The following is a 26,321-nucleotide window of genomic DNA, read 5'->3' as shown; positions in this document are numbered from 1 at the left end:
CTGTAGCAATGTGTTCTTAGCCACAGAGACCTGTACTCCACTCTTGCCGCCCGCCGATGGCGGGGCTCCTCAGGCTTGCATTTTGCTCCCTGTCTGGAGAGCATTGCTTCCTGTTTCCTTAGGCAAGGGCCCCTTGCCTGCTTGACTTAGATTGACACATCATTGCAGGCAGCGCAGTGTCCTCATTGTCATGGCCAAGTCCCTGGTCACCTCTTCCTTCAGAGGTTCTTTATAGAGGTTCTTAGGGACCAGGCCTTACTTCCTTGCTTACACACCAGCAGCACAAAATCCAAACAGTACATTGAGCCCAGACTGTGGCAAGCCTGGACTGAAGTATGTAGTAGTATTTTAGGGTTTTGCAGACTTGGCAGTTAGTGCCTGTAGTTGAGAGTTAATCATTTTTGTTAGTGAGCACTGGGGCAGAAGAGGAGGGAACAAACAGGAACAGTTAGGAAATGCCTTCCGAGAATGGATGTGGGGGGCCAGGCCCCTTGGTGTTGGCCGCTGTCTCCACTTCCTGGCCAGAAGTTACTTTACCTGGGCAGGGTGCAGCATTGCGGAGGGAGGCCTGAGCTTTGAGACTCATGGAGGCCTGGGAGGCTCACACACAGTGCAGTGGGGTGAGGCCAGCCTACTCAGGACACCTGGAGACGGTCCACCCTCTCCCATGAACCCAGGGACCTTGAAAAGCCTGGCGTTACCACTGAGAAACATTAATATTGATCTCAGCTGCCTGATGTCTCCACTGCAAGGTTTCAGAAGAAGGAGAAAACGGCATGCTAAGTCCATATGGCTTCTAGTTTCCTTCTTTTAGATGGAGAAAATGGAGGAATGTATCAAGCCTCACGATTCCATCATGCGGCTTCAGAAATGAATTCAGCTGGTTTTGTTTCATTTTTGTTCCCCAACCTCTTTTGGATTACTTTGAATCAAAGCCTGGATGGTTTTCATACAGAGTGTTTGTGTTTGGTTTGTTTTGGGGAAGGACTGTGGCCAGGTTGAGGTGTAGGGACAGGCTGGCTACGGCTGAGCCACGTGCCCTTGCCCTTGCTCCCCCCCTCTTTCTCTAGTGAACAGGTTCCTGTAGCACTCCAGGGATGCTTGTGAGCTTTTTTCTGACTTTGAGGCTGGGCTTCCCATTTGGTAAAATGTGGATGCTGCTGTCCGTGAGTTAGGCTTCTTTTGGTTCTTTCCACAGGGATGATATGGAAAATCACTTCCAGGGAGCCTAGTGTTCTGAGATTTGAGAGCCCTAGCTGCCCCCACCTCTTTTTTACTGGTCATTTTTTGGTTAGGCTAGACCTGTTTCTAGTTCAGAGTCTTGTTCAACTCAAGGAAATGCAAATTAAAACCACACTCTAATAGTACCTCATACCCACAAAGGTATGATGTGTTTTCTTTAAAAAAAAAAAAAAAGCAGAAGATAAACATTGGTGTATGTGTGTAGAAATATTTATCACAGCCAAAAGGTAGAAGCAACCTGTGGCCATTGTGATCAGGAGGTCAGGAAGTGTGGTATCCGAGAGCCTAAGTCACTCTAGGACACAGGCTACAGTGTGGATGAACCTTTAGGACATTATGTGAAGTAGAGGAAGCCAGGTATGAAATGACCAGTTAGAGTCCACGCGTAGGCTCGACACGTATGAGAGCACCCAGAGTAACTAGAGTAGTGAGCAGAAGACAGAGACACAGAAAGTGGATTTTGGTTGCTGGGCAGTGAGGAGGTGAAGTTGGGCAGACTCATAGTCCATTTGTGCTGTTCTTACGGATTACTACAAGGGTCATTTATAGCCAGAGAAGGTTATCTGGTGCATGGTCTAGAGCAGTCTGTGGGTTTAGCCCCTTTGAGGGTCAAATGACTCTTTCACAGGGCCACCTAAGACCATCAGATATTTACATTATGATTCATAACAGCAAAATTTCAGTTACAAAGTAGCAACAGAAACAATATTTATGGCGGGGATTACCACAACATGAGAAACTTAACTGTATTAAAGGGTTGCAGCATTAGAAAGGTTGAGAACCACTGCTCTAGAAGCTGAGAAGTTCAAGATTGGGGAAGTCATAACTTGGTAGAAAGCATCACGTGGGTGAGAGAATAAAAGAGGGGAAGGGAGGCCAAATTCAGCCTCTCTCTCTCTCTCTCTCTCTCTCTCTCTCTCTCTCTCTCTCTCTCTCTCTCTTCTCCACCCTCCCCTCCCTACTGTGCTTGTCTGCATCCTTCAAACTCAGTTTTATGACAGGTCCACTGTAGCAGTGATGAATTAATCCATTCACCCTCAGTACCTGCTCTCCTGTAAAGCCCCATTCTCAACACTGTCACAAATGGGGACAAGGTCTCTAACTCATGGATCTTGAGGGACATAGTCCAACCATAGCAGGGCATTGTTTAAGGGGTCTGATTTCTGTTTTGTATTATAAAAAAAAATTCCGATGGCTGATTCTGTTTTGATAGACCTAACGCCACTGAGCTGTATACTTGAACATGGTTAAAATAAGTTATATCATCTGTGTGTCACAACAGTTTAAAAAGAAATGTCTCATTTTAGCAGGCAGAGGAAGAGAAACTGCAAAGCAAGTCTTGGGGAGCTGTGGAAGACCTTGCCTTTGTTCATACACAGCCTAGTTCTGTAAAGAGGGTGCACTTCTCTGGGGTTTGCTTCCTGAGTGTTCTTGAGGGATGTTATCTGCAACTCAGGTTTGATCTCCCCCCTAAGCTCTACAAGTTCAGGCCAAGCTCTTGCCTGGATCTGTTTCAGAGGTGGATTTAAAATGAAGAAAGACTCCATCCCTGCTTAAATACACACAGCAGGGCTGTGCTGCACCACAGGGAGAACCTTCTGCTTGTCCTTCGTTTCAAAAAGCTTACAAAAAATAATAATACCCTGCCATTGAGATCCATAGTAACTTTGAGCCGTAGCTTTCCGGCTTGTAAATTTTGAGTTAGCATCTGAGCCTGACTGCAGCCTTACTTCTGACTGAGACAGTGGAACAGGAAGGAATGACTGTCTGAGCTCTGTGCATGACTTAAAGCCCTGTCCTCCAGGGTATGTGATACCGCCTATGTGTAGGGTGAGGAGAAGTTATAGTCTGGGTCAGGAAGCATAAGAACAAGCGAGAGGTTACTGAGGATTTGCCAGAACAGCAAACGAGCCCCAGTCTACTTCTGGCATTCCAGGACTAGTGGCTGCCCTACTCCAGAGACAGCAAGAAGCCTGGTAGAAAGCGTAGCCCCAACCCATCCCCCAGTTGAAGGAGACTTGGGAGAATTGGTCTTTCTTCCCCCACTGAGCTCTAGCTGTGAAGAATGAGACCCAGGTCTGATTGCAGTTGTTTTCCCAGCATCCGTCCTTTGAGTTCTCCTTCTCTCTCTCCCCGTTACTAAGACAAGTAAGGTCTCCTGTACCTGTGGGCGACCTCGCATTTCTGATGGCCCTCCTGTTTTATGTAGGACTGGGATTTGAACCCAGGCTTGCATGCGTGTTAGGCAGTCATTCTACCAACTGAGCCTGCCCTCAGCTCCCTTGCCTCCATCTTTTAAATGGTTCATGTCTACCATTTCAATAGCGACACGACGTAGCCATGGTTTCACTGCCGAGTTTTGGTAGCTTTCCTTTCAAGAACTATTGAGTGAACTTTTGCGGTTGCATGAGTTCCAGAAGACGTAAACAGGGCGTCCCAGGGTAACTTGCGTTCATTCCCCTTCCATGCTGCGGCTGTCTGCCGGGACATGTGTGTAGCTTCATGTCTTTCGTGCACAGTGTCCTCAGTCTGGATGGCTGCACTGTCACACCAGCAGCACTGGCGTGGGACATTTAGCGTGTTGTCACAGTCTTGCTGTGTGTCTTGGAGAAACTCCCACAGGAGACATTTGGGTTGTTTCAGCTCTTCTCTCCCAGAGAGGGTTGTAGCGAGTCGGTTTACGTAGTACAGAGTCTTGCCTGTAGGAAAGGGAGGGAAGTTATTGCTGGGATGGAGTCCCAGGAGTGAGATTAAGTGGGTCAGAAGGTGTGTACATTGATTTGACCTGGCTGACACACTTCACAGCCAGAATCACTTCTCCAGAAGAGCGCCAGTGCACAGGAAGTGGCTGCCTTATCTCTTGGCATAGGTAGCGGTGTGTATTATTCTCAGTCGCAGACTTGCCAAGGCTGAGGGCAGAGGGCAGAGGGCAGAGGGCAGAGGGAGGACTGCCCTAATCAGGGCTCCCCTAGAACTAAGGTGTGGTAGGAGTACTGACCTCCACATGCCTCAGCCATGTATGAAGCTGAGACTACTAGGGAATTCATGGAGGAAGGTTGTCGTTGGCATGGAGGCTAGTGCCTGGTGTGCAGTTGTTATATAGCCAGAGGGTGTGTGTGTGCGTACGTGTGTGCACGCGCGTGTGCATGTCTGTGCTCGTGTCCCTCTCGTGCAGTGGCTCACTGGTGTGGTTACTGTCAGAAAGGTCTGCCTGCTGAGTGGGAGAATGTCACTTCCATCGGGACATTTCTACTGTGTTCTTTTCTTATTTATTTCTTCAGAAATCCCTTTTCAAAATTCTGGTGAGGGTCTGGGGAGAGGGCTCAGCGAATAAATCACACTGTTGCCAAGGTCTGGACTGGAATTCAGATCCCCAGAATCCACACAAGAACCGGGCACATGCTCAGAAGGCAGGGCCCTGGGTCAAGAGGGTGGGGAAGCAGGTGAAGAAGGAAGGGGATGTCCAGGACAGCTTCTGCCCTCCGTACGTGTGCTTCTTCATGACCCCATCCATGTTAGCTAGCGTTGGTTCATCCCGGCCCTTATCTTCCTTCCTGTCCCTGCCTTACCCTTCCACTACCAGTGTTCCACTTCCAGGTCATCGCATGTGTTCTCTTGCTACCATACCCCCCTTCCATGAAGCCTTTTTATTCTGTCTCCAAAGCCCCTCCTGGTTTCCTGGCCTCAGTCCACAATGGTTTTTAATAACGGCTGAGCAGTTTATACTCCCACCAGCATTGTGTAAGAGCCCATTTTCCTATGTCTTTACCAGCCAGCACTTCACTTTCTCCACACTAGCCATTCTGACCGGAGCGACAGGGAGTCTCAGAGTTTTAGTTTGTACCTTCCTGTGTCTGGGGACGCTGAGCACTCAAATATATAAATATATATAATAAATATAAATATATATAATAAATATATAAATATATATATACTGGGAACGCAGGTGCCCCAGCTAAAGGAGTCAGAGGCTGGTGGAGTCCTGAGTTTGAGGCCAGAGTGAATTACATGGAGAATTCTGGGCCAGCCAGAGCTACCTTGTCAGACCTGTGATTGGCCTGTTTATTCATAGACCTTGGGTGCTTCTTTTTTGTTTTTGTTTTGTTTTGTTTTGTTTTTGTATTTAATGTTTTTGCAATTCTATACATTATAAACCCCTTAGTCTAATGTAGCGGGCAAAGTTTTTTTTCCATTCTGTAGGGTGTTCACTCAAGTTTTTTTTTTGTGTGTGTGTGTGTGTGTGGAGAGAGAGAGAGAGAGAGAGAGAGAGAGAGAGAGAGAGAGAGAGAGAGAGAGAGAGAGAGGCAGGCAGAGGCAGAGAGAATCTTTTAAATTTCATGCAATTCTGTTTGACATTTCTTGTGCCTATTTTTTGTGCTATTAAAGTTCTACCTAGAAAATTTTCGCCTTTACCTGTATCCCTCAGTGCTCCTCAGTATTTCCCTTTCTCAGCGTGTTTTGTGCAAGAAGAGACAATTTTCACTATGTATCTATGGCTGTCCTGGAACTCTGTAGACCAGGCTGGCATCAGATTCACGGAGATCTAATCTACCTGCCTCTGCCTCTGCCCCTGTCCCTGCCCCTACCCCTACCCCTGCCCCTCTGCCCCTCCCCTGCCCCTGCCCCTGCCCCTCTGCCCCTGCCCCTGCCCCTGCCTCCTGAGCACCCTTTGCTCCTTTCCTCTTCTCACTTAGGTTTTCCTCTGAACTCTTGCAGTTTATGTGGTGTGTCTGTCTGTCAGTATATGTGGTATCTGTCAGTGTATGTGGTGTCTGTCAGTCAGTATATGTGGTGTCTGTCAGTGTATGTGATGTCTGTCAGTCAATATATGTGGTATCTGTCAGTGTATGTGGTGTCTGTCAGTGTATGTGATGTCTGTCAGTCAGTATATGTGGTGTCTGTCTTCAAGTCTTTGCTAATTCTGTCTTTGCTGTTGTTCTTTGTCCCCTGTTTATTGGTTTCTGTCACCTTATTTCAGTACTTTTTACCTGCATATTCTTCTCTAATGGTATGATGTTATAGCATATTTTATTAAGGGCACACGTCATGAATTATACATGGCTGTAAGCTATTAAGAACTGCTACAACAGCTGGGCAGTGGTGACTCATACCTTCAATCCCAGCATTCAGGAGGCAGAGGCAGGCGGATCTCTTGGGTTGTGGCCAGCAAAGTCTACAAAGAGTTCCAGGACAGCCTGGGCTACACAGAGAGAAACCCGTCTTTGGAAAAGAAAAGTTGCTAAAATAATACAAAAACATATCAAAGGTACAGATAGACAGAATTTATGTGGCTAAGCTAAAGGAAGTCTGTCCCCCGACTCTAGTTCCAGATGGTTTTAGTGTGACAGTTTCATGCTGGGCTTGGCCGCCTAGGGCCTTCAGGTCAGACCTGGTTCTGCCTGTTTTGTGCAAAGTTTTACGGAAGGAAGCCACATCCATCATTTGGCTGTCATCTCCGGCTTCTCCCATCATCCCCCGCCAGTGGAACAGTCGCTGCATTGCTCACAGAACACACACAACGGTGTTTACCTTCTGGCCCTGGTTTAGTGACCTGGATCTCTCTCATGTCAATCAGTGTGTCCTGGGATAGTGAAGGCAGAGACTGTCTTGTTGGGGTGCTGCCTAGAGCCTCCTTTCGATGACTCTTCTTCCACTGCCATTCCTGGACCTCAAGTTACTGGGTTGGCTCCCACTTAGCATTGTTACAGTGGAGAAGTCCTTGACCTTTTCCTGGACCCTTTGCTGGGTCCCCTGCAGGGCTGCAGAGGGCACATCTGCTTCTCGTTCACAGCAGCCACCCATCCGGAGGGAGGAAAAGCTGGTGTGTGATAGCTTTGTGACCCTGGGCATGGTGCCTCCTGCCTTGGGCCCCATTTCCCCTCTAATGAGGAAGCCGAGGAAGCCGGCCCTAGCCTGCCCTCTGGTTCTCAGACCTTTTAAACTTCCTTTAAGAGGTGGTTCTTTTCAGAGACTTAAAATGGGGTGTTTATTAGTACTGGTTGTGCATGTGTGTGCGTTTACTCCATGCTGTGCATGTTGAGATCAGAGTATAACTTTCCTGCTCTGAGGGTCTCCCATTTCCTAGTGGGCAGGTCTGCAAACCCCAATAGGTATACTGTGATTCAGCACTCAAACTTCTGGGTAGAATTTCAAGGTCAACATGGGTTTAGGACAGCATTCTCAGCCTGTGGGTCACAACCTCTTTGGGGTTGGACAACTCTTTTGGGGGGATCGCCTAAGACCGTCACAAAACACAGTTATGATTTATAACAGTAGCAAAAGTATACTTATGAAGTAGCAATGAAGATAATTTTATGATTGGAGGTCACCACAACATGGGAGCTATATTAAAGGGTTATAGCATCAGGAAGGCTGAGAACCTCTGGTTTAGGGTCTGTGCCTCCTGGGGGCCGATCTGACTGAGGTTTAACTGAATCATTGGCATTTGAAGGAGTCTCTGGTATTCTGTGCACTCACACACCTTGGGGTTTTCTGTTCTGGCATGTGCCAGGACCATGGTTCTGCATCCTGCCTAGTCGTAAAGCACAGCCAGTTAGAGGCCCTTGATTGTCAGATGGTGGATGGATGGCTGCTCAATGACTTGATACCTGTGAAGAACAGACTTGGTGTAGCAGAATTTCTTCTGGCCCTTGCTCTCTCCTGCTTTCTGTTCCTATCCTTCCTGGCTTCTCTTCCTGAATGAACTCCACATCTATGTTTTCTCCAGGGGCAGAAGCTGAGCCTCTAGACCAGGGACTTTTCCTTAGGACACTAGTCTGTTTGGGACCTGGGTAAGGCAGTAATACTCACTTTCTCCATGTTGGAATACCTGACAAGCATCTTTCATGGCGGCAAGAGCATTGGGTGGCTGGTCTTAGTCAGGAAGCAGAGATGAGTGCTGATATTCCACCCATTTCACTTTCTTCTTCATTTGGTCTAGGACCTCGGTCTGAAGAGTGGTGGTTTTACAACTCCAGTTAAACCTCCAGTTGATTCTAGATCATGCAAGTTGGAGGTTAACATTAATATTACTGGGGTCATATAAAATCGCAGCAGGGGCAGGTTTTGAGGAGTCAGCCCAGTGGCCCTTCAGGCCTCAGCTTTGCCTGTACCCAGGAGAGCAGGGCTCCCTCTGTGGGAGCAAATCCCGTTAATCTTTCACCAGCCCTTTCAACCCGTTAGAAGGGCTGGCCGTCTCTGTTGTATGGAGGAAGGCTGGGCTCTGCTGTATGGAGGAAGGCTGGGCTCTGTTGTATGGAGGAAGGCCGTCTCTGTTGTATGGAGGAGGCTGGGCATTGCACGATGTCACTTGATAGAATGTTCAGGGTGAGCGCTGGGCCCTGGGATGCTGACCTGTGCTTTGTATTTAACACTGTTCAGGATTGCTTGGTGCTTCAGTGAGTTCCTTATCTCTGAGATAGCTGTAAGGAGGCCCTGATCACTAGCCCGAGTTAGTGAAGAGATTGACTGAGAACCAGAGGTCAGCAGTGCAAAGCCTCAAAATGTTGCCTGGCTACAGATGGAAAGACAGGGTGTCTGGAGCCTACAGGAGTTGCCTATGCACTTAGACTTATGCAAGGGGGCGAGGCCATTGAGTCCTGGGGGACTGCTCCTGGCCTGCTGGACATCCGAACTTTCTCTTCCTCCTCTCCAACAGGGGAGGAGGAGCTTTTGAGATTTGAGCCTCCTTGGGTAAAATGCAGGAGGATTCTTGTGGCGTCCAGGTAAGGCAAGCCTGTGCCAGCTTAGGAAGCACCACTAGGACCTCTTGAAGGTGTCTTATTCTTGATTGTCGACTTGACTACGTCTAGAATAAACTAAAACCCAAACCGTTGGGTACACCAGTGAGGGATTCTTTTTTTTTTTTCTTAATTTTAATGATTTATCATTTCAAGTGGAAAGAACCACTTTAAACATGGATCTTTAGAGGTGGGAAGGTACACCTTTAATCTGGGCCACGCGTTCTGCTGACCGTCTGTATAAGGACCTGGAAGAAAGAAGCTTTTGCTCTTTGCCTGCCTCTTTGGCTGGCCTGTCCGTCGCTTCCCTGCCTGGCATTAGAGCCAGAGTCTTTGGGATTCCACCATACACTGAAGCAGCAGAAACATCCAGCCGTGTGGACTGAGCAGCCACTGGACTCATGGACCTTTGGGCGGCAGCTGTTGGCAGACTAGCTGTACCACAGCCTGTAGGGCACTTGATAAATTCCCTTTGTACATACACACTCTTCCAGTCTATCAGTCTTGTCTCTCCAGACACTGACCAATACAGAGGGGTTGTTATATTGTTGTTGTGTGTTTGGGGCCTTCTGTTAATTAGTTAGATCAATTAATTCTAAGGAAGGTAGCCCAGAGATTTTCACTTAATAAACCTAAGTCCTGGAACTCCTTGAATTTTACTGGGAGCTTCTTTAACCCATGGTTAAAGTGGGACCTCTTTCTCCTGTAATTGCTCTTGAATCTCTACAAAGACTCCCAGAGAGCTCCTTCTGCTCTGGTTAGAACATAGACTCTTAGAACGCACCTTCTTAACACTTGGCTGTGTAAGTTAGTTGTTTGAGAATGGTGCAGCCTAGAAGCTCCTCTGTGGAACCCTTCTTCACTGGGACTTCTGTGGGTGCTCTCTAGGGTATGTGACTCAGAATGCTGTTTGCTCTTCTGTCCCAGCACCTTGTGGGTAGTGAGATAGCATGTTGTCAGTAGAGCTACCAAGATGGGGTTCGTAAGTCTGTCACCAGCCAGCTCTGTAACCTTGGACAAATGTTTCTACATTTGTTCTGCATCTGTGGGACTTCTGGGGAGGAAGAGACAGGTTCAGCACTCACTCTGGAGCTGTTATGTGCATCCAAAGGCGGGTTACTTCCCTTATCTGGTCCTTTCTCAGGGTCCTTGACTATAATTGGTGTCCAGAGTTCCTGTCTTAGGCAATATTCACTGACTTATGATCTGACTTGTGGCTGTAAAGTTCCTATCTTCCTGGTATAAGTTAACTTCACTTATTCCTTTAAGACAGTGAGCGAAGATAATGTCCTTATTCTTAGTCAGTGTAAGAGAAAACATTGTTGCATGGCTGTCACTGATACAGCAAGGAATCTCCTATAGGTCTTGAAGGGTGTGTGTGTGTGTGTGTGTGTGTGTGTGTGTGTGTGATGTGTGTATGTGTATATGTGTGTTGTGTGTGGGTGTGATTGTGTGCGTGTGTGTGATTGTGCATGATGTGTGTGTATGTGTGTGCATGTATATTGTGTGTGTATGTGATTGTGTGTGTATGTGATTGTGTGTGTGATTGTGTGTGATGTGTATATGTGTATATGTATGTGTGATGTGTGTGTGTGATTGATTGTGTATGATGTGTGTGTATGTATATTGTGTGTATGTGATTGTGTGTGTGTGTGTGATGTGTGTGTATGTATATTGTGTGTATGTGATTGTGTGTGTGTGTGATGTGTGTGTATGTATCTTGTATGTGTGTATGTGAGCGATTGTGTGTGTATGTGTGATGTGTGTATGTATGTTGTGTGTGATGGTGTGTGTGTGTACGTGATTGTGTGCGTGTGTGTGATTGATTGTGTATGATGTGTGTATGCATATTTGTGTGTATGTGATTGTGTGTGTGATTGTGTGTGTGATGTGTGTGTGTATGTGATTGTATGTGTGTGTGTGATGTGTGTTTGTATATATGTGATTGTGTGTGTGTGTGCGCGCGCACACGTGTCTTACATGAATGGAAGCCTGCCTACATTCGCACGGCTTTGTATATATGCTTTGGCAGAACAAACATCTTACTCTTCGATTACCCCAGGGAAGAATCAAAACAGCACCTGAAGGCTAGAGGTAGTGGTGAGCACCTTTAATCCCAGCACTCAGGAGGCTGAGAGAGGAGGATCTCTGTGGGTTCAAGGCCAGCCTGGTCTATATAGCAAGGTTTAGGACAGCCAGTGCTACATAGAAACAAAATGAGCAACAAAACACCTCGGCACGGGTTCAGTACACTGCGGCGTATGTGATTGAATGTGGTGAAAAAGTAAGTGGGGCTCTGTGGGAGACAGTGGGGAGGAAAGGGGAGTTCCAGTGCCACTGCTCAAGTGTTTCACGACAGCCTTCTTTCACCTGGCACATGGTGCCGGAAGTGGGTGTTGTCAGGCCTGGCTTGGAATGGGAACGTCGGATGGAGGAGTGTAAGATACTTGCAGCCGTATTGCCCCAATTCTGTAAATGTGGTTTGGTCGTGGTCGGTGGGCCCTTGCCTGGCTCTCAGGGGCTCGTGAGACCCAGAAGTATGCATGGAAAGAGAATGGAAAACCCTAGGCTTCCTTCCGCTGTGGGATCCTCTTATGGGCCCACTCCTTCCTTTGTCCTTAGAGAACATGGCTGTAAGGTAGGCACAGTTCATTTGGCTTAGGATCTAGATATGAAGGAGGCAAAGGCCAGGGAACAGTGTGCTGTGGTGGAGTCTTCATTTCCTCCTAGGTGTGAGGAGAAGTCACTGGAGAGTGGAGGAGTGGAGTGTCCTGACCATAGTCATGTTCAGTAACCAGCACCTCTGTATCTGATTCACCCAACCAGGACAGAAGTCACTCTAAAAACTGTGTGTTCTGAACAGAAGACCTTTCTCCCACCATCCCCTAAACAGTACAAAGAACAGCTTTTTACACAGCCTGTACATTCTATTTGGTGTTGTGAGTGGTCCAGAGCTGAGGGAGGGTGTGTGTACATTACTCACAGGACTTTGAGAATCTGAGAAATTTGGTATACACGGGGGGCTTTAAGGCCAGCCCTTTGGATATCACTTGACAGAAGATTTTAAGGGATGCTTCCAGTTTGTTGGAGGCCTGGGAAGAGGTGCATTATGGGCAGAGGGGAGCTGAGAATCAGAAAGAAAACTGGTCATGCACACTTTCATGTTTGAAAGGTAAAACCATCAGAATCCCAGTTGGCGAATGTGAAGCCTCTTTCCCTCTTGTGGGTTTTCTCCTCAATGGCTAGTGACAGATGGTAGTGATGTGTCATGAGGGAAAAGAAGCTGGGGAGGAGTAAGCTGGGTCCCTGGAGACCGTGAGGAGACGGTAGGCGTGAGGCAGGGGAGAGCTACAAGGTTGCTAATCATGGGTGTGGATAGTCTCTAAAGGTGTCATTCCTGGGTCCCCTGACTGCTCAAAGGGGTTTTGCACTGTTAGGCTTACCATCATTTAGTGGAGTCTGCAAGGGAAGGACAAGCAGCAGGCAAGGGAGGAAGACAGCCCTGACCAAACTGTGTGTGCTTGGTGTCTCTGAACCTGATTGAAGGGAGAGGAATGACCAAGAGTGACCTCACTTCTGAGATAGTCAGATGAGAAAAGGCCTCCAACCCGGGACCTTAGGGTGGCCTGTTGGTGTTTCTTGCCATCCATTGAGAAGCTGATGGGAAGCAGAGGAAGTAAAGTACGGCATCTGGGAGAACAAAGACCTTTCCTACCGAGAAACTAGTGTGGGGTGGGGTGGTTCCGGGAACCTGTCCACCAAGCTCAGGATATTCAAACAAACAAACAAACAAACAAACAAACAACAACAACCACAGCAACAGCAACAGCAGCAGCAACAAAACAGAGGCTGCTCCATTTGTAGGGCATATGGGAACAGCTTCTCTGCCTTAGGGCTGTGTGGTCCTTTGGATGGGTCCCGTTCTCTTGGCTGTAGTGGGTGCCTATAGCAGGGGAGGTTGGGGTGATACAGTGTTGCTCTTCTGCTTAATGCAGCTTCCCAGTGTTTCCTGAGCACTTGTGTGTCTCGTGTTATGTGTAAGTGTGATGAGGAGGCCACACTGTGGCTAATGAATGACCAAGTGGCTACTTGTGTGTTTGGAGTCTGAGTCCAAGGCTGTGGGGATGAGAGGTGGGAACAGGTAGCCTTGCGCTCTCCCCATAGCCTTGCCTTGCAGCTGGCCTGACCCTTGTAGATGCTGTGCTGGGCCAGCGGCCGCTGCTAACTTCTGGCAGTCGTTAGAGGTGCAGTGTCCTGACACTGACGAACACGCTGAAGTGGGTTCAGGGTGAGAGTTGGGTAGGAAGGAAGGAAGCAGCCTCTGTCAGTATAAGGCAGTCTCCTGCGGCAGTCTCTAGGACTGACCTAGGGATCTCTACCTCAGCTCTCTGGGCATTTGAGCATCTGGGGTAGAAATCAGCTGTTAGCCATTCCTGGGGAGGTAGATGCTGGTTATCTGCAATCTTCATGTCCCTTGGCATAGAGAGCTTCTGCCGTTTGTAGGATTCTGTTGCCACCTCGGACAGAAGACAGGAGCAGCCAACTAGAATGTAGACTGTTTCAGTGCTGGTTTCTGACCTTACTTTTCTCTTCTCTCCTCCCTCCCCCACCTCCCCTCAGTTGGCTGGAGTTGTTTTCCTTGGAGTCGGGCTGTGGGCATGGAGCGAAAAGGTAGGTGGAACCCTGACCAGGCCCATTTTCAGGCAGTCCAACCCAGAGCCATTGGACTTGAATTGTCCCCTCCTCTAGCCTGTTCATAGTCACTAACTGCAGAGAAAGGTTCGTGGCATTAACCCGCAGCAGACTGTGCCTCTGAGGTGTGTGTGGCTGGAGGTCATTGGGCCAGTCCTAGAAGAGTTGGGTTGCAGGTTATGAGCTCTGTGAGTGTGGATGTGCTCCCATCCTGTTCCCAGAAGCCCTGAGTAACCCCAGGCCTTGTCACTTGTGCCCAGGGCAAGCCTGGGGCAGTCTCCCAAATCCATTCCACACCTCTGGGAGCAGGTGAGCAGATCCCTGAGCAGGGTCTTGTTTACTGCTGACTGAAGTGCTTGTGCTGGCCTACAGAAAAAGGGAGTAGAGCCTGGTTTTGTGCCCCGTGTGCTATTTGCTAGTGTGTCAGGGAGGGCATCCCAGACTCTTATTGTGCGGGTAGATAAAGGAGCAGTTGGTATTCTAAGGGTCAGAGCTCCAGAGACAAGGTAGAGTCATGGTGCTGACCTTGCCGCATGGTAGATTAATGCTTAGGTGCTGAGAGCTGGAATTCTTACAGGAAGGAAGAGCGGAGAACCTAGAAGCTGAAGCACCCTGTTTCTGTGGCGGAACCTGCCACTGCTTCCAGAAAAAGGAAGCAGCACACTTTGGTCTATGAACTTTTGTGTGAAGCTCTTAGGAACAGAGGTCTGCTCTTGAGCCTGTGCACCTTTCCTGGAAGCCTGTGTGCACTGTCAGTGATGGCAAAAGTTGTCCGTACAGACAACTGTCCCAGTGACCTGGAAACGTCCATGCACAACAGCGCCACCGTGTGGCTATATTTGGGACTGCAGCAGACTTGACCTGTATGAGCCCTGAATCCTGGAGCCCTCTAGCTTGACTGACAGCTCTTTTCTTTTTTCTTTGAGTATCACAGAATCTGTCAGTCCACTGTATGTAGTTGCCATTAGTCACATATAACTATATGTATTTTTAAAATTTTACTTTTTTTTTTTGGCATGGGGGTTATGTATATGCCTGAGTAGAAGTTTAAAAAACAAAAACAAAAACGTGCAGGAGTAGGTTTGGTGTTCTCCTTTCACCGTGTGGGTCTCAGGTTGCCAGGCAAGGTAGCAAGTACCTTTTCCTGTTGAGCCATCTCACCAGCCCCTGACTATGTATTTTAAGAAAATGATAGGCCAATCTTCTTGCCCTGGCCTCCTTCCAGGTGTTTTTATTACAAGTACAGCCAGTGATTCTCTTTGGACAGTGCTAGTAGGATGTCGCTGTCATGGACTCGTCTGTGAAGGACCATAGCACAAGGGCAGCACTCTGCCCTTCATCTACCCTTGCTGGGTATATTTCTTCAAAAATGTTCATCGTGAAGCTGCTTTTAGCCAGTTTGACCATGGCCTAGGACTCCCTTTCTCCGAGGCCCAGCCAAGGCTCCTTACAGGCCACTGAGGAATCTGGGTCTGGGCTCACAGAAGCCCCCGCCTCAGTGTGGACAGGAGCTTCATGGAGAGTGTCTAAGGGCTGTGGTGGACAAGGACAGTGTCCTCGGGACACGCCCTGGCCTGGCTCTTGATGATAGGACTGAGCTGTGTGAAGCAGCCCCCTAGCTTCAGCTGCTGGCATAACTTGCCCCCAGGGCCTTGACTCACTCTATGGACAGTACTACCTTTTACCCCCTGCTTCTTTCAGGGCGTGCTGTCCGACCTCACGAAGGTGACCCGGTTGCATGGAATCGACCCTGTCGTGCTGGTCTTGATGGTGGGCGTGGTGATGTTCACACTGGGATTTGCGGGCTGTGTCGGGGCCCTGCGGGAGAACATCTGCCTGCTCAAGTTTGTGAGTGGTGTTGGTGTGGGAGGTGGCGGGGGCAATGGGCTAGCGGTGCCGGCTCACTTCTGTTTTCTGGCCCAGGTAACGCAAGGAGGAAACAAACATTTCCTTGAACCTGCTGTTTTGTTAAGAGGGAAGATTTGAAGGAGAAAAACCCAGAGGATGGTTCCTCACCTTGGGGGATGGGGTTTCCTGCAGTTGCCAGCTGATTGCAGGGGCTCCACCCACCCCCTTTGCTTCCTGGCTGTCCTCAGAAGTGCTAAGGGGTTGTTTGTTTCTGTTCACCTCTGTCCTTCCTGGCTAAGGTCAGACAGTGCTGCCAGTGGCTTGAAGACATTCCCTCCTCCTGGGCTGAATCTGTGGATGTACAGTGCAGTTCTTAGCCTGCTGGCAGAGTCATGAATCACTAAGAGTCTAGTTTTATATTTAGATACAACTTCCTATTTAAGTGCACTCAGCTAAAAGTAAATAGCACTGGTGAAGAGAGCAGTTATCCTCTTTATGATCTATTATCCGTTAGGCCTATTAGGCCAGCCTTTCTTCATTTGGAGAGCAAAGCGCCCACATCTCTAGGTCTCCTCCCCTTACTAATGCTGCAGTCCGTGTCCCATTTCCACATGGGCAGGCTGTGTGCTTACTCGTGCACGCTTGGAATTCTTCTCTGCTTTTCTTGGAAAGGTCCCTTCACATTTCCAAGATTTGTCAAGGCTTCATGGCTCCCAATAGAATGTCACCATGACCTGTAGCTGGCAGCCATGTTCCTAGAGAGGTCTGTATGTGGCTGACGACCCTGCTTGTCCAAGCACAGTGGGCACTGATAATACTGGTCCCTCTGGAGCGGTAATGAACTCTGCAGGGAACTTAGATGTCCGTCCATAAGTGGAGTGAAAGACTAGCTGTCTAGGATGGTCGAGTGGAGGGTGGGGCAGACAGTGGATGGACATATGGATGGACATATGGGCTCTACAGGAAACAACTGACCTGGCTTCTTTTTCATCAGGTGGGGGAGGGGAAGGCCCACCTCCTGGGGAAGTGATGTCCTTCCTCTTCCTCCTCCCATTGATAGAGGAGGTGAAGGGCTGCAGTAGCCTCTGCACACGTGGAGGTGGGGGCGGGGTCCTGCCAGGCTGCTGATGCTGACTCCACCTTTCTTCTTGTGTCCACGCAGTTCTGTGGGGCCATTGTGCTCATCTTCTTCCTGGAACTGGCTGTGGCTGTGTTGGCCTTTTTATTCCAAGACTGGGTGAGGGATCGTTTCCGGGAATTCTTCGAGAGCAACATCAGGTCCTATCGGGATGACATTGACCTGCAGAACCTCATTGACTCTCTTCAGAAAGCCGTAAGCTCTGTCCCGACAGGCCTCCTGCTGGAGCATGCCCTTTCCTGCCTCTGGTTAGCCTAGGATGGATGCCCTTGGCTGAGATGGAACAAGGCCTTCCCTTCGCAGAGGGTTTCTGCCATAGCATGCATGGCAGGAGGTGTGGAACATGCCCCTCGGCCTCTGGTCAGCCTTGCTGTGCTCAGCTGCTAGCATGGCAGTTCCGGCTTCCTCTCAGCATTTTAGTCAGACAACTGTCTCCCATTCCTTCCTTTTGGGTCTAGTTTCCCCTAGCCTTTCATGGTAGCCATGTTGATAGTCAAGAGTCCTCCTCAGGATCTTGGCCCTGTGGCTATAGAGAGGACACAGAGACTAGAGCTCCTCACCCTAGGACTGACTCACTGCAGAGTTATTCCTGTATCCTTCCTCTCTGGGACCTTTTCTCTTTCCTGTTTGAGAAGGACAAACTGCCTGGGGGACCTCCTCCGCGGAGGCATGTGACCTCTGGAACTTTCCCCCGGGAGCTGAAAAGCCAGGCTGTGTCCCTCACTCTTCCTGCCCCCTGCCCCCTTCCCCTTTCGTGCAGCTGCACCTGGAAGCTTGAATCACTGGCTGCTCTGGGCCCTGGGATGAACCCACGCCCTGGCACGGTGGTCTGTTTGATCTGCCTCTCCCAGAAGCCCGGCTTCTGAAATGTCTTTTCCGTGGAACACTTGGTTCCAAAGAGAAAATAAACCAGCAAGCACTAAAAATAACTGACCCACTATTATTAACCAAAACTTGTTTACCCTGTTGTGTGTAGCGTGGGGTCCAGAAAAATCCGTTTACATAGCAGAGAGACTCCTGTGTATTATGGACTTGGGACAACTCCGGCATCCTAGCGACCTTGCCACACCTTTTCTGTTCAGATTTTTCTTTTGTGTTCAAATGACCTTGGCCTGCTAGTCTCAGACTCTGCCCTGCTCTTTCCTAAGGGAAGTCTTCTCTGTTACCCGTCTGGCCCAGTCTGTTTTGAGACAGGTGAGATAGGATCTTACTATGTAACCCAGGCTGCCCTCAAGCTTGCTAGCCTCAACCTGATTATTGGAGTTGGAGGAACGTTTCTTCTAAAACCCAAGAGGCACCCGCTAAGTTCTAGGCTTGCGATACAACTTCAGGTGGTTATTAACTCACTAAAGCCTCCTGCACAGAGGAGGAGTGGGGTGGAGAAGACTGGATTTCCACCGGAAGCTTGGGTGTGTAGAGGCAGAGATTCCTGCTGGCCTAGGTTTTGGCGGCCGAGATCTACTAAGGGTGGGGAGATTCCATCTCCATGATGTTGGGTGTGCTGGGTGCCGCTGAGGTCTAGGCTGATAAGGGCTTTTGTCAGCTACACTGTGGAATGGGGTGTGGCGGGTGGGGCTCTTGGTCAAGTCTACAGTTAATGAGTGGTTAAAGAGTTGCTGCTGCTGTCGCCTTAGTTGTAATTCACCCTGTTGTAAATGCTCAGCGGTAACTAGGGTAACTAGGGCCAGCACAGACGGCCATTAATCCTGGACAAAGGCCTGTTACTCAGGCAGTGTTCTCTGGGTTAGGAGGGGGTATATCACAGGGCCTTTAATGGAGAAGGGGTGTAGCTTGCAGTGCTCTGAGAAGGTGTGACTGGAACGTCCCATGCTAAGCTGGACTAGCCAGACTTGGTTCCATAGGGGAGTCAGGGTGACTGCAGTTTCCTTCTTAAAGCATTACCTGTTGTTGGTGTCATTCAGTATCTGTGAGAGCCTTGGTGTCTGTCTAGTAAAGGGGAACTTCGTATTGACTCAGTGACCCTGGCCCCCTCATGTGTTCTTGGCGATATTTATGATTTCAGAATCAGTGCTGTGGGGCTTACGGCCCTGAAGACTGGGACCTCAATGTCTACTTCAACTGCAGCGGTGCCAGCTACAGCCGAGAGAAATGTGGGGTGCCCTTCTCCTGCTGTGTGCCGGACCCCGCAGTGAGTATCCGTCCCATCTGCAGCGCAGCAGCTCCTGCCACTGCCGGGGCCTTCCAGGCTGCTGCTGGCCAACACCCTGACGGGGTGTGCTGCATTCCCTTGGCTCCTTCCACCCCATGCTGGGTCCTTGCAACTCTGAAGTCCTGTGCAAGCATTCTGGGACCCTTCTCTGTGGTGCCCCATGTCCCTGGGCTAGATAAAGGAGGAGAGATCATCCTTCCTTAGGTGGTTGTGCCTCACCACAAAGGTGGTGTCCTCTGGTCCTGCCCCCTTTACGTTCTCTGCACAATGTTCTCAGTGCCCAGAAGCTCAGGAAGTGTGAGGCTGCACATCACATATCTGTGTGTGTGTGTGTGTCTGTCTGTCTGTCTGTGTGTGTCTCCATGGTTAATCATTTTCTAGCCCCCTTTTCACTTGCTTTCATTCCTAGTCTTAGGCCTAAATCCCTGGGCTTCTGGAGACTGAGCGCTTTGGGTAACCTGGGAATAAAGACTATGTTTCGAGGGAGCAGAGATCTGCCCCGCACAAGCTTCTGCGCAGCCCTGTGGTGCTTACTCACAGCCCCTGAGAAGCAAGTCTTCCCACACTGACCTGGCTGAGTCCTTGGTCTGGGAGAGGCTGCTCAGTGGAGTTGGAGGTGTCCGGGAATGTTTGAACAACTCCAGCGTAGCGAATGTAGTGAGTGTAACGTCATTCACTAGCACAAAGGTTGGCAAACTGTGGCCCAAGGCCAAATGAGGCAAATACTTTGGTCACTTTTTGGTGGTTGTTGTAGTCCAGTTTTGCATCACTGTAACAAACGGAGAAAGGCTCGTGGACTGAGCGGGACAGTGCACCCACACTGTGCAAGGAGTCCTGACGCTAGTCCCTAGAATTTAAGAAGCGTTAGCTGGCGTACAGTGTTGGTGCTTCCAGGTCTGTGGTACCTGCTGGACACAGCCAGGAGCACGAGGCATAGGAGGCCGCCCGCTCTATGGCTGAAGAACAAAACAGAACGCTACTGTTTCCTTCCAGGACACATCCTTAGTGACCTTAGCTTCCTCGTAGGCTCCATTTCCTGAAGAGTCTACTAACTCCAATAGCAGCACCTTGGGACTAAGCCTTTGGGGATCTTCTGCATCTAACCTCAAACATGGCTGAAGGGGAAACATAACATTTTGTGATGTATGAGAATTGTTATGAAATTCAGACTCCAGCGTCCTTAGTTTTCTGGGCATGTAGCGATTCCTGATAGTTGTCCAGGTCTAGCTTATGGGCTGTTGAAGTCTGTGCTCTTGCTAGTGAAGTAGAATCGTCCTGGTTCTGCAGCCTGCATCTACAAGAGTCACTGTGAAACACCACAGACCCAGCTCACTGACTCCTGTGCTAGCCTGGAAGGGGAGCAGCTGGCAGTTGACCTCAGGGCGTGAGCTGTGTAATTTCCGCATGTGTTTCCTGGTGCCCAGTTGTGATTTTTCTAGTGCCTCCTGTCACGGGGTTTTTGACAGGTCTTTAGAGTGACTAAGTTTTCTGCTTTTCCTACAGCAAAAAGTCGTGAACACACAGTGTGGCTATGATGTCAGGATTCAGGTAAGAATACCAACACACAGCCTTAAAGGATCTGGGGAACTGTTTCTTAGATTTTACTCTTGTAGTCTGACCTCCTGCTTTAGCACAAGTGCAGGTTGGAGTAACGAAACAGGAAGATTCGATTAGAAGGTACCATCCCAGCCAGAGGTGAACTGAGTCTGGGTAGACTAGTGTGCACGTGTGCATGTGCAATACACGTGCACCCACCCACAGGCACGCACGCACGCACACGAGATTTAAAGCCGGTCACTGTAATATCACTCAGCTTACACTGCATGAGACGTAGTGAGGAGCTGGGGACAGCTGTTGTATATTGTTCTGTAGTGAGGATAAAGCTGGTGGGGTCTGACTTGCTCCAGCTTCCAGGACTAGGGCAGGCTCAAGTTCACGCCCTCTTTCAGACCACAGTGAGTGAGGGCTTGGGTGTGAGAAGCTGGTGTAGGTGGCTGCAGTTGTGAAAGGGAGGATGTCGGGATGTAGAAGTCCCTCTTAGCCATGGACACTAGGACAGTCTGTCTTGCATCGACTTTCCTTCACAGGAGCAGGCTGTGTGTGTTGAATGTTTATCTCTCGGGAGCTGAAACCTAGTCAGTCCCCAGTGAAGGCAGAGCCGTCATGACTGAGATTACTGCCCTTATTAAAAGGCCCAAGATGGCCGAGAGAGATAGCTCAGGGGTAAAGAGCACTCGTTGCTCTTAGGACCCAGGTTTGGTTCCCAGCGCATAAGCAGTGCTTCACAGCTGTCAGTAACCCCAGTTCCAGCAGAGGGACGCCACCCTCTGGTCCCTGAGGGTACTGCATACGAAGAGTGTGCAAACATACGTGTAGGCAGAATGCTTGCACACATAAAAGAAAGAAATAAAGAAAAAGGCCCCAAGAGCCTTTTCCCTCTCCTAGCATATGAGAATTCAGCAGGAAGACACTGTTTAACCAGAAGGCAGCACCAGACACTGAGTCTGCCAGTGCTTGGTGTTAGGCTTCCCCCTCCACAGTGGTGAGAAAGAAATTCTTGTCCTTTTAGGCCACTGTGGTACTTTGTTGTAGCGTTCCAAACAACCTGAGCGATGCATCTGTATGAAACCTAGCTGTCCTGTTAAGAATTCCATTGCCACTTGGGGCAGCCATGTCAAAATGCAAAGACTGTCAGGCTTCCGTGACACTTACTGTCTCACAGGTCTGAGGCTTAGACGTTCAGGATCAAGCTGTCAGCTGAGTTGAGTCCTCTGAGGCTGCTTAGGGAGGATCTGTTCCAGGCTTGCCTTCCAGGCTTGGACACCTCCCCTCCTCACATGACTTCCTTCTGTGTATGCCCCTGTCGAGCCTCTTCTTGTATGGACAGCAGTCAGTTGATCAGACCTCATCCTGGTAGGCTCATTTAAATGGAGCCAGCTCTGTAAGACCTGTCTTCAAACACAGTCACGACCCGAGGTTCAGAGGTGTAGAGTTTGAGCGTGGGAACGTGACAGCACAGTGCATCCCATAATACACTGAAGTGATTGACTTTCATCCCTGTGACCATGGAGGGAGATGATGGGGAAGAAACTGGGGCTGATTGCCACTTACGAGGTAGTAAGAGTGGGGTGTGTACTGGGACAGCGTCCCCACACGCTGACAGATTTCCCAGGGGGTTGGCAGAGAGGGAGCTGGCCGACTGCCTCCCAGAGCCACGCTTACCAGTAGGAGAGAGACCCCAAGGGCCATTGCCCGTTGTTCTGCCACCTTCTGTGACTTAAAGTATGGATCCCCTTTCCTCTGTACCTTGAGAGACACATGGTTTTTCCTCCAGGCTGCAGATGACCTCACATCCCCAGGCGTGGTGATGGGAGGGGATTTAATTCATCTTTGGAGCTGAGAGCCTTTCTTTAGTTAGAGAGGCAAGATGGCAGCTTGCCCTGGGAGGGGCCCAGACCGAATCGGAATCTGAATTGTTTCTCATGCAAGGTTTCTCCTCTGGTCCTCGCTCAGCCTCCTCAGACACCCTCCACATGCTGTGCCTTGCCCTGTCCCATACTGAGCTACGCCGTCCCAGGGCAGGGCAGGGCAGGGCAGGGACTGCGGTGCTCAGGCTGAGGCTGCTGTGTGTTTCTTTGCAGCTGAAGAGCAAGTGGGATGAGTTCATCTTCACGAAGGGGTGCATCCAGGCTCTGGAGGGCTGGCTTCCCAGGAACATCTACATTGTGGCTGGTGTCTTCATCGCCATCTCCCTGCTGCAGGTGCGTCCTGCAGTTCAGGCACTGGGCTCTCAGCTCATGGTGTGCCGTAAAGGAATCTGGCTTAGGAACTAGGATGTCAAGGTCAGGTGCATGGCACGTGTGCGTGCGTGCGTGCGTGAGTGTGTGAGTTCGTGTCGGGTGGGCATGTACATGTACATGAGGTAGTGAGGGTGGGATGTACACTGGGACAGGTGTCCCCACGTATGTGTACACACGGGACAGCCGTGACCCTCTCTAGAGGGCCCACATCTTTATATGGTGTCACCTGTGTCACGCTCAGGAGATGAGAGTCCGTGACCAAGAACTGGCCCACTTTGGGGTCCCTCCCTTTTGGTAGACGGAAGTAGCAGGAATTAAGGAGGTGTCAGGAGCTCTAGAGTGGGGGGTTGACTTCCTATTAGCTGGGGCAGTTAGCCCAGAACTTCTTGTCCCTGTCCCCCGGCTGGGCTTCCAGGCTTCCCTCAGCATACATGCTCCCCTGGCTCACTGCCTGGCCCAGGGGTGATTGGAGTGGCTGGTGCCCACAGGAAAATCTAGAAAAAGTCAAGAATCCAGTTAGATCAGGGAAACTCAGTTTTCTTAGGGCCCATGCGTAAGAGGCACTGGCTGCCTTTGAGCAGCTTCTGGGACAGTGAGGACTGTGCTTACGTGGAGAATACATGGTAAGTAGCTCTACCCTGAGGTGGACTTGGTTGCAGGCACACCACATTTCTTTATTCACTCTGCCATTGTACTGTCTGACTACAGAACACTAGAGAAAAGCATGGTGGAAAGGGAAAGAAAAAATTGTGTTTGAGAAGTGAGACTGGGTTCAGTTATGAAAACAGAGCGTAAGGGGGCTGGCTGGACGAGCAAGCCACTTCCAGAGGTCACCACGTGTATGGGTGTCTGTGCTGATAGAAAAACCACGCCCTTCCCTCACGACATTCCTGTCTGCTAAGGTCTGGCTCTGTCTGTCGATATCAGGGTGATGGCTGGGTTGGGCCGACAGGGTGACTGGTTCTGAATAGTTGGTGTCATTTTACAGTTTGACCGAGACCTCAAGTCTGTGGGTCACTCCCTGGGGGGCAGACCCAGCATCTGTTCAGCCTGTGAGGCTTGTTCTGACCTCTTCCATGCTTGAGGGATGTAACAGCCTTCATTTTCCATGGCTGGGTCTTCTCTGCCTCTTGCTCAAGCTTTGCTCCCGCCTGGCCCTTGACCTGGTAGGGGAGGGAGGGAGTCCACGCAGGCAGGCCCCAGCAGCTCACCTCTGCTCTCCGCCCTCATTTCGAACGACTGACCTCTGGCTTTGGTTTCAGATCTTCGGCATCTTCCTGGCAAGGACCCTGATCTCAGACATTGAGGCCGTGAAGGCAGGCCATCACTTCTGAGGAGCAGGTGCAGCAGATGGAGCTGAGCCACATGGAGAGGTCAAGCCTTTCACTGTCCAGCAGCGGCAGAAGTCGACATTAGCCACCTACAACCAGACCCCAGTCTTCGGCATCAGCACGATATGGCCTCTCTGTTTCTTCTTGCTGGTGCTGAAGGCCAAGGCCCCTTCTCATCTGCTCACACTTGACATGGCACCTCTGAAGGCCCAGAGACAGAGAATGTGTTTTTATGTGGAGTAGTAACTCTGAAGACAGATGGGCTCCCATGGCTGCAGGAAAGGCTTGATGGCCCTTACAGAGCCCACGAGCATCTGCAGGCCCCTACCTACTCAGTAAGGCTTAGGTACATGCTCAACTATTATCTTCTGTGGGCAGAGCATCAGTGTGGGACCAGCATTGAGGACAAGGCTTCTGCCTCCCTTGGATCAAGATGGATGGAGAGGGATAAGTGGTCCAGTGGTTCCCCTCCTGTCAACAAGGCTCGTGGTGGTGCAAACGTGCCAGGGGTTTGCAGAATCCTCAGCCATGTCCAAGTGAAGTATGCCTGAGCCAGCTATAACCGGTCTTGGGAAGCACATCATCACTGCCTTCCAAGTCTACACTGCTCTCCCAGGGTAGAACAGCCTTGTTTCTCCATAGCATTAAGCCCTGCTGAGGGCCTGCTCTCCTGTTCTTGTAGTGTGTAAATAGTTTATTTATAGGGTAAGAGTGTTCCTTCACCATTTCCTCACAGACTCTTCTGTCTGGCATTCTTTTCTCAGCAGCCTTACCCAGTGTCTGGGACCAAGCTGTCCTTTTCAGTTCCCCGAGTGTCTTAAGAACCAGCTGTGACAGCTTCTCTCTCTGGCTCTCCGTCCCTCCGTGCACCCCTGCTTAGCTTCACAGTCTGCTGGGTCTGCTGGTCTCGGTGCTACTGAAACGGCCACCAGAACTTGAATCCCGATCGACCCTTTCTCCCTCCCCCCTGCCCTCCAGGGAGCCCCAGTTCCTGGCTGCCAGCTGAAAACTGGGCTCCTCCCATGACCACAAACAACCAGTGGCCCCGTGTGCTGTCCCTGGAGGGCAGCGCTCCTGCAGCCAGGCCCTGACAAGCACAGGCAGCAGATGCTGTGTGGAAGCTCCGCGCGTCCTGTCTCTAACTTCCATGGTGACCCCGCCCACACGCCATGCTTACTGTCAGCACTGTTCTGAGGCCGCTCTGGAAAATGGTGTCCGTCTTACGTACTGGATACCCTGAGGCATGCTGGGTGTCTGCCCACCTCGGGCTGGGCTACTCTCTAATGCGTCTTTATAGCTTGTATCTGTCCTTACCGTTCAGGGATTGAGTGCTGCCTTCAGTTACTTACCGCAGTGTACATTCTGGTGTGGTGTATACTGGTGACACTGGTGGGTGTGTGTTCATGATGATGATGATGATGATGATGTTATAATTTTTTAAATAATTCTCTATAGACTAGAGGAAGAAGAATGCTTGTGTTTTATGAAGTGTGAAGCTCTTTTTGACCTGCCAAACTCTTTTATGGAATATATCTTTATATTAATGCTGTTGTTGGGTCTTTTTTTTTTTTTCCTTTCTGGTTTGGAATCACTATTAAAAAACCAGAGTATTAAGCATTTTGTTGATACATCGAGCCACTGAGTCCGGTGTGACTGGGAGGTGCAGGAGCCCAGTGGTTAGGGCAAGCCATCATTTGCACCTCCCGACAGAGTCCGCGGTTCCTTCACACTCTCCCTGCCGTTGGAGCGAGGTGGCTCACAGCTTTGCCGTTCTTTGCTGGGTAACTTTCCTCTCCCTGACTCATTATTCTCAGTTAATTTCGTCCAGCCCTGGCAATACTGCCCATCCGGGCAAAAGTCCATGATGATTCCAGACAAGACACTGCTGCATGCAGGAGCTGCATGTCCTGGACTTGCCGGTGATCTGCAGGAGGGGGTGGGTGGCGGGCGATTGGCCGGCTGGAGGCCGTGGTGGTTGCAGACACACCCTGCTGGCTCGCTGACACCAAGGGCTTTGGGCAGTGCTTACCGTTCATTCAGACTGGCAAAGTGGCCCATTTGGAGGCCTGCCCTGTGTCAGACTTCCCTGTTGAGGATGAAGTTTATTCATGGCTTCCAGAGTTGGGTTTGTTTCCCAGTAATTTTTAAAATGAGGCCACTTCATTGATCTCCTCTGGCTAAGTGAACGGAAGTGGAAGATCAGGGGAACAGTGTCTGAAACATCTGGCCCACCCCGAGTGCCCATCCTCTGTCCTCCTAGGCTGAGGAGCCAGCATGTGGTCCATCCCTGCACATTCTGCTCTCCCTCCTTCCCGTGTCCTCTCTAACTCCACTTAGGATTCTGCCTTCCTTTTTCAGGCA

General features: G+C 50.0%; 1 protein-coding gene across 1 annotated transcript in view; it reads left to right on the top strand.

Annotated features, from left to right (window-relative positions):
• Tspan14 (tetraspanin 14) overlaps positions 1 to 25,505 on the top strand; it is a 58,169-nt gene extending 32,664 nt beyond the window's left edge. The window contains exons 3-9 of the mRNA XM_032918774.1: positions 13,602 to 13,652; positions 15,375 to 15,521; positions 16,684 to 16,854; positions 18,683 to 18,808; positions 20,333 to 20,377; positions 22,471 to 22,590; positions 23,892 to 25,505. Of these exons, the coding sequence (XP_032774665.1) occupies positions 13,602 to 13,652; positions 15,375 to 15,521; positions 16,684 to 16,854; positions 18,683 to 18,808; positions 20,333 to 20,377; positions 22,471 to 22,590; positions 23,892 to 23,963 (732 nt within the window). The 3' untranslated portion in view covers positions 23,964 to 25,505. The remainder of the gene's footprint in view (positions 1 to 13,601; positions 13,653 to 15,374; positions 15,522 to 16,683; positions 16,855 to 18,682; positions 18,809 to 20,332; positions 20,378 to 22,470; positions 22,591 to 23,891) is intronic.
• The last annotated feature ends 816 nt before the right edge of the window (positions 25,506 to 26,321 follow it).

Source organism: Rattus rattus, chromosome 13 (genome assembly GCF_011064425.1).
Source record: "Rattus rattus isolate New Zealand chromosome 13, Rrattus_CSIRO_v1, whole genome shotgun sequence".
Classification (NCBI taxonomy): domain Eukaryota; kingdom Metazoa; phylum Chordata; class Mammalia; order Rodentia; family Muridae; genus Rattus; species Rattus rattus.
This window is presented reverse-complemented; position numbering and strand designations above follow the sequence as displayed.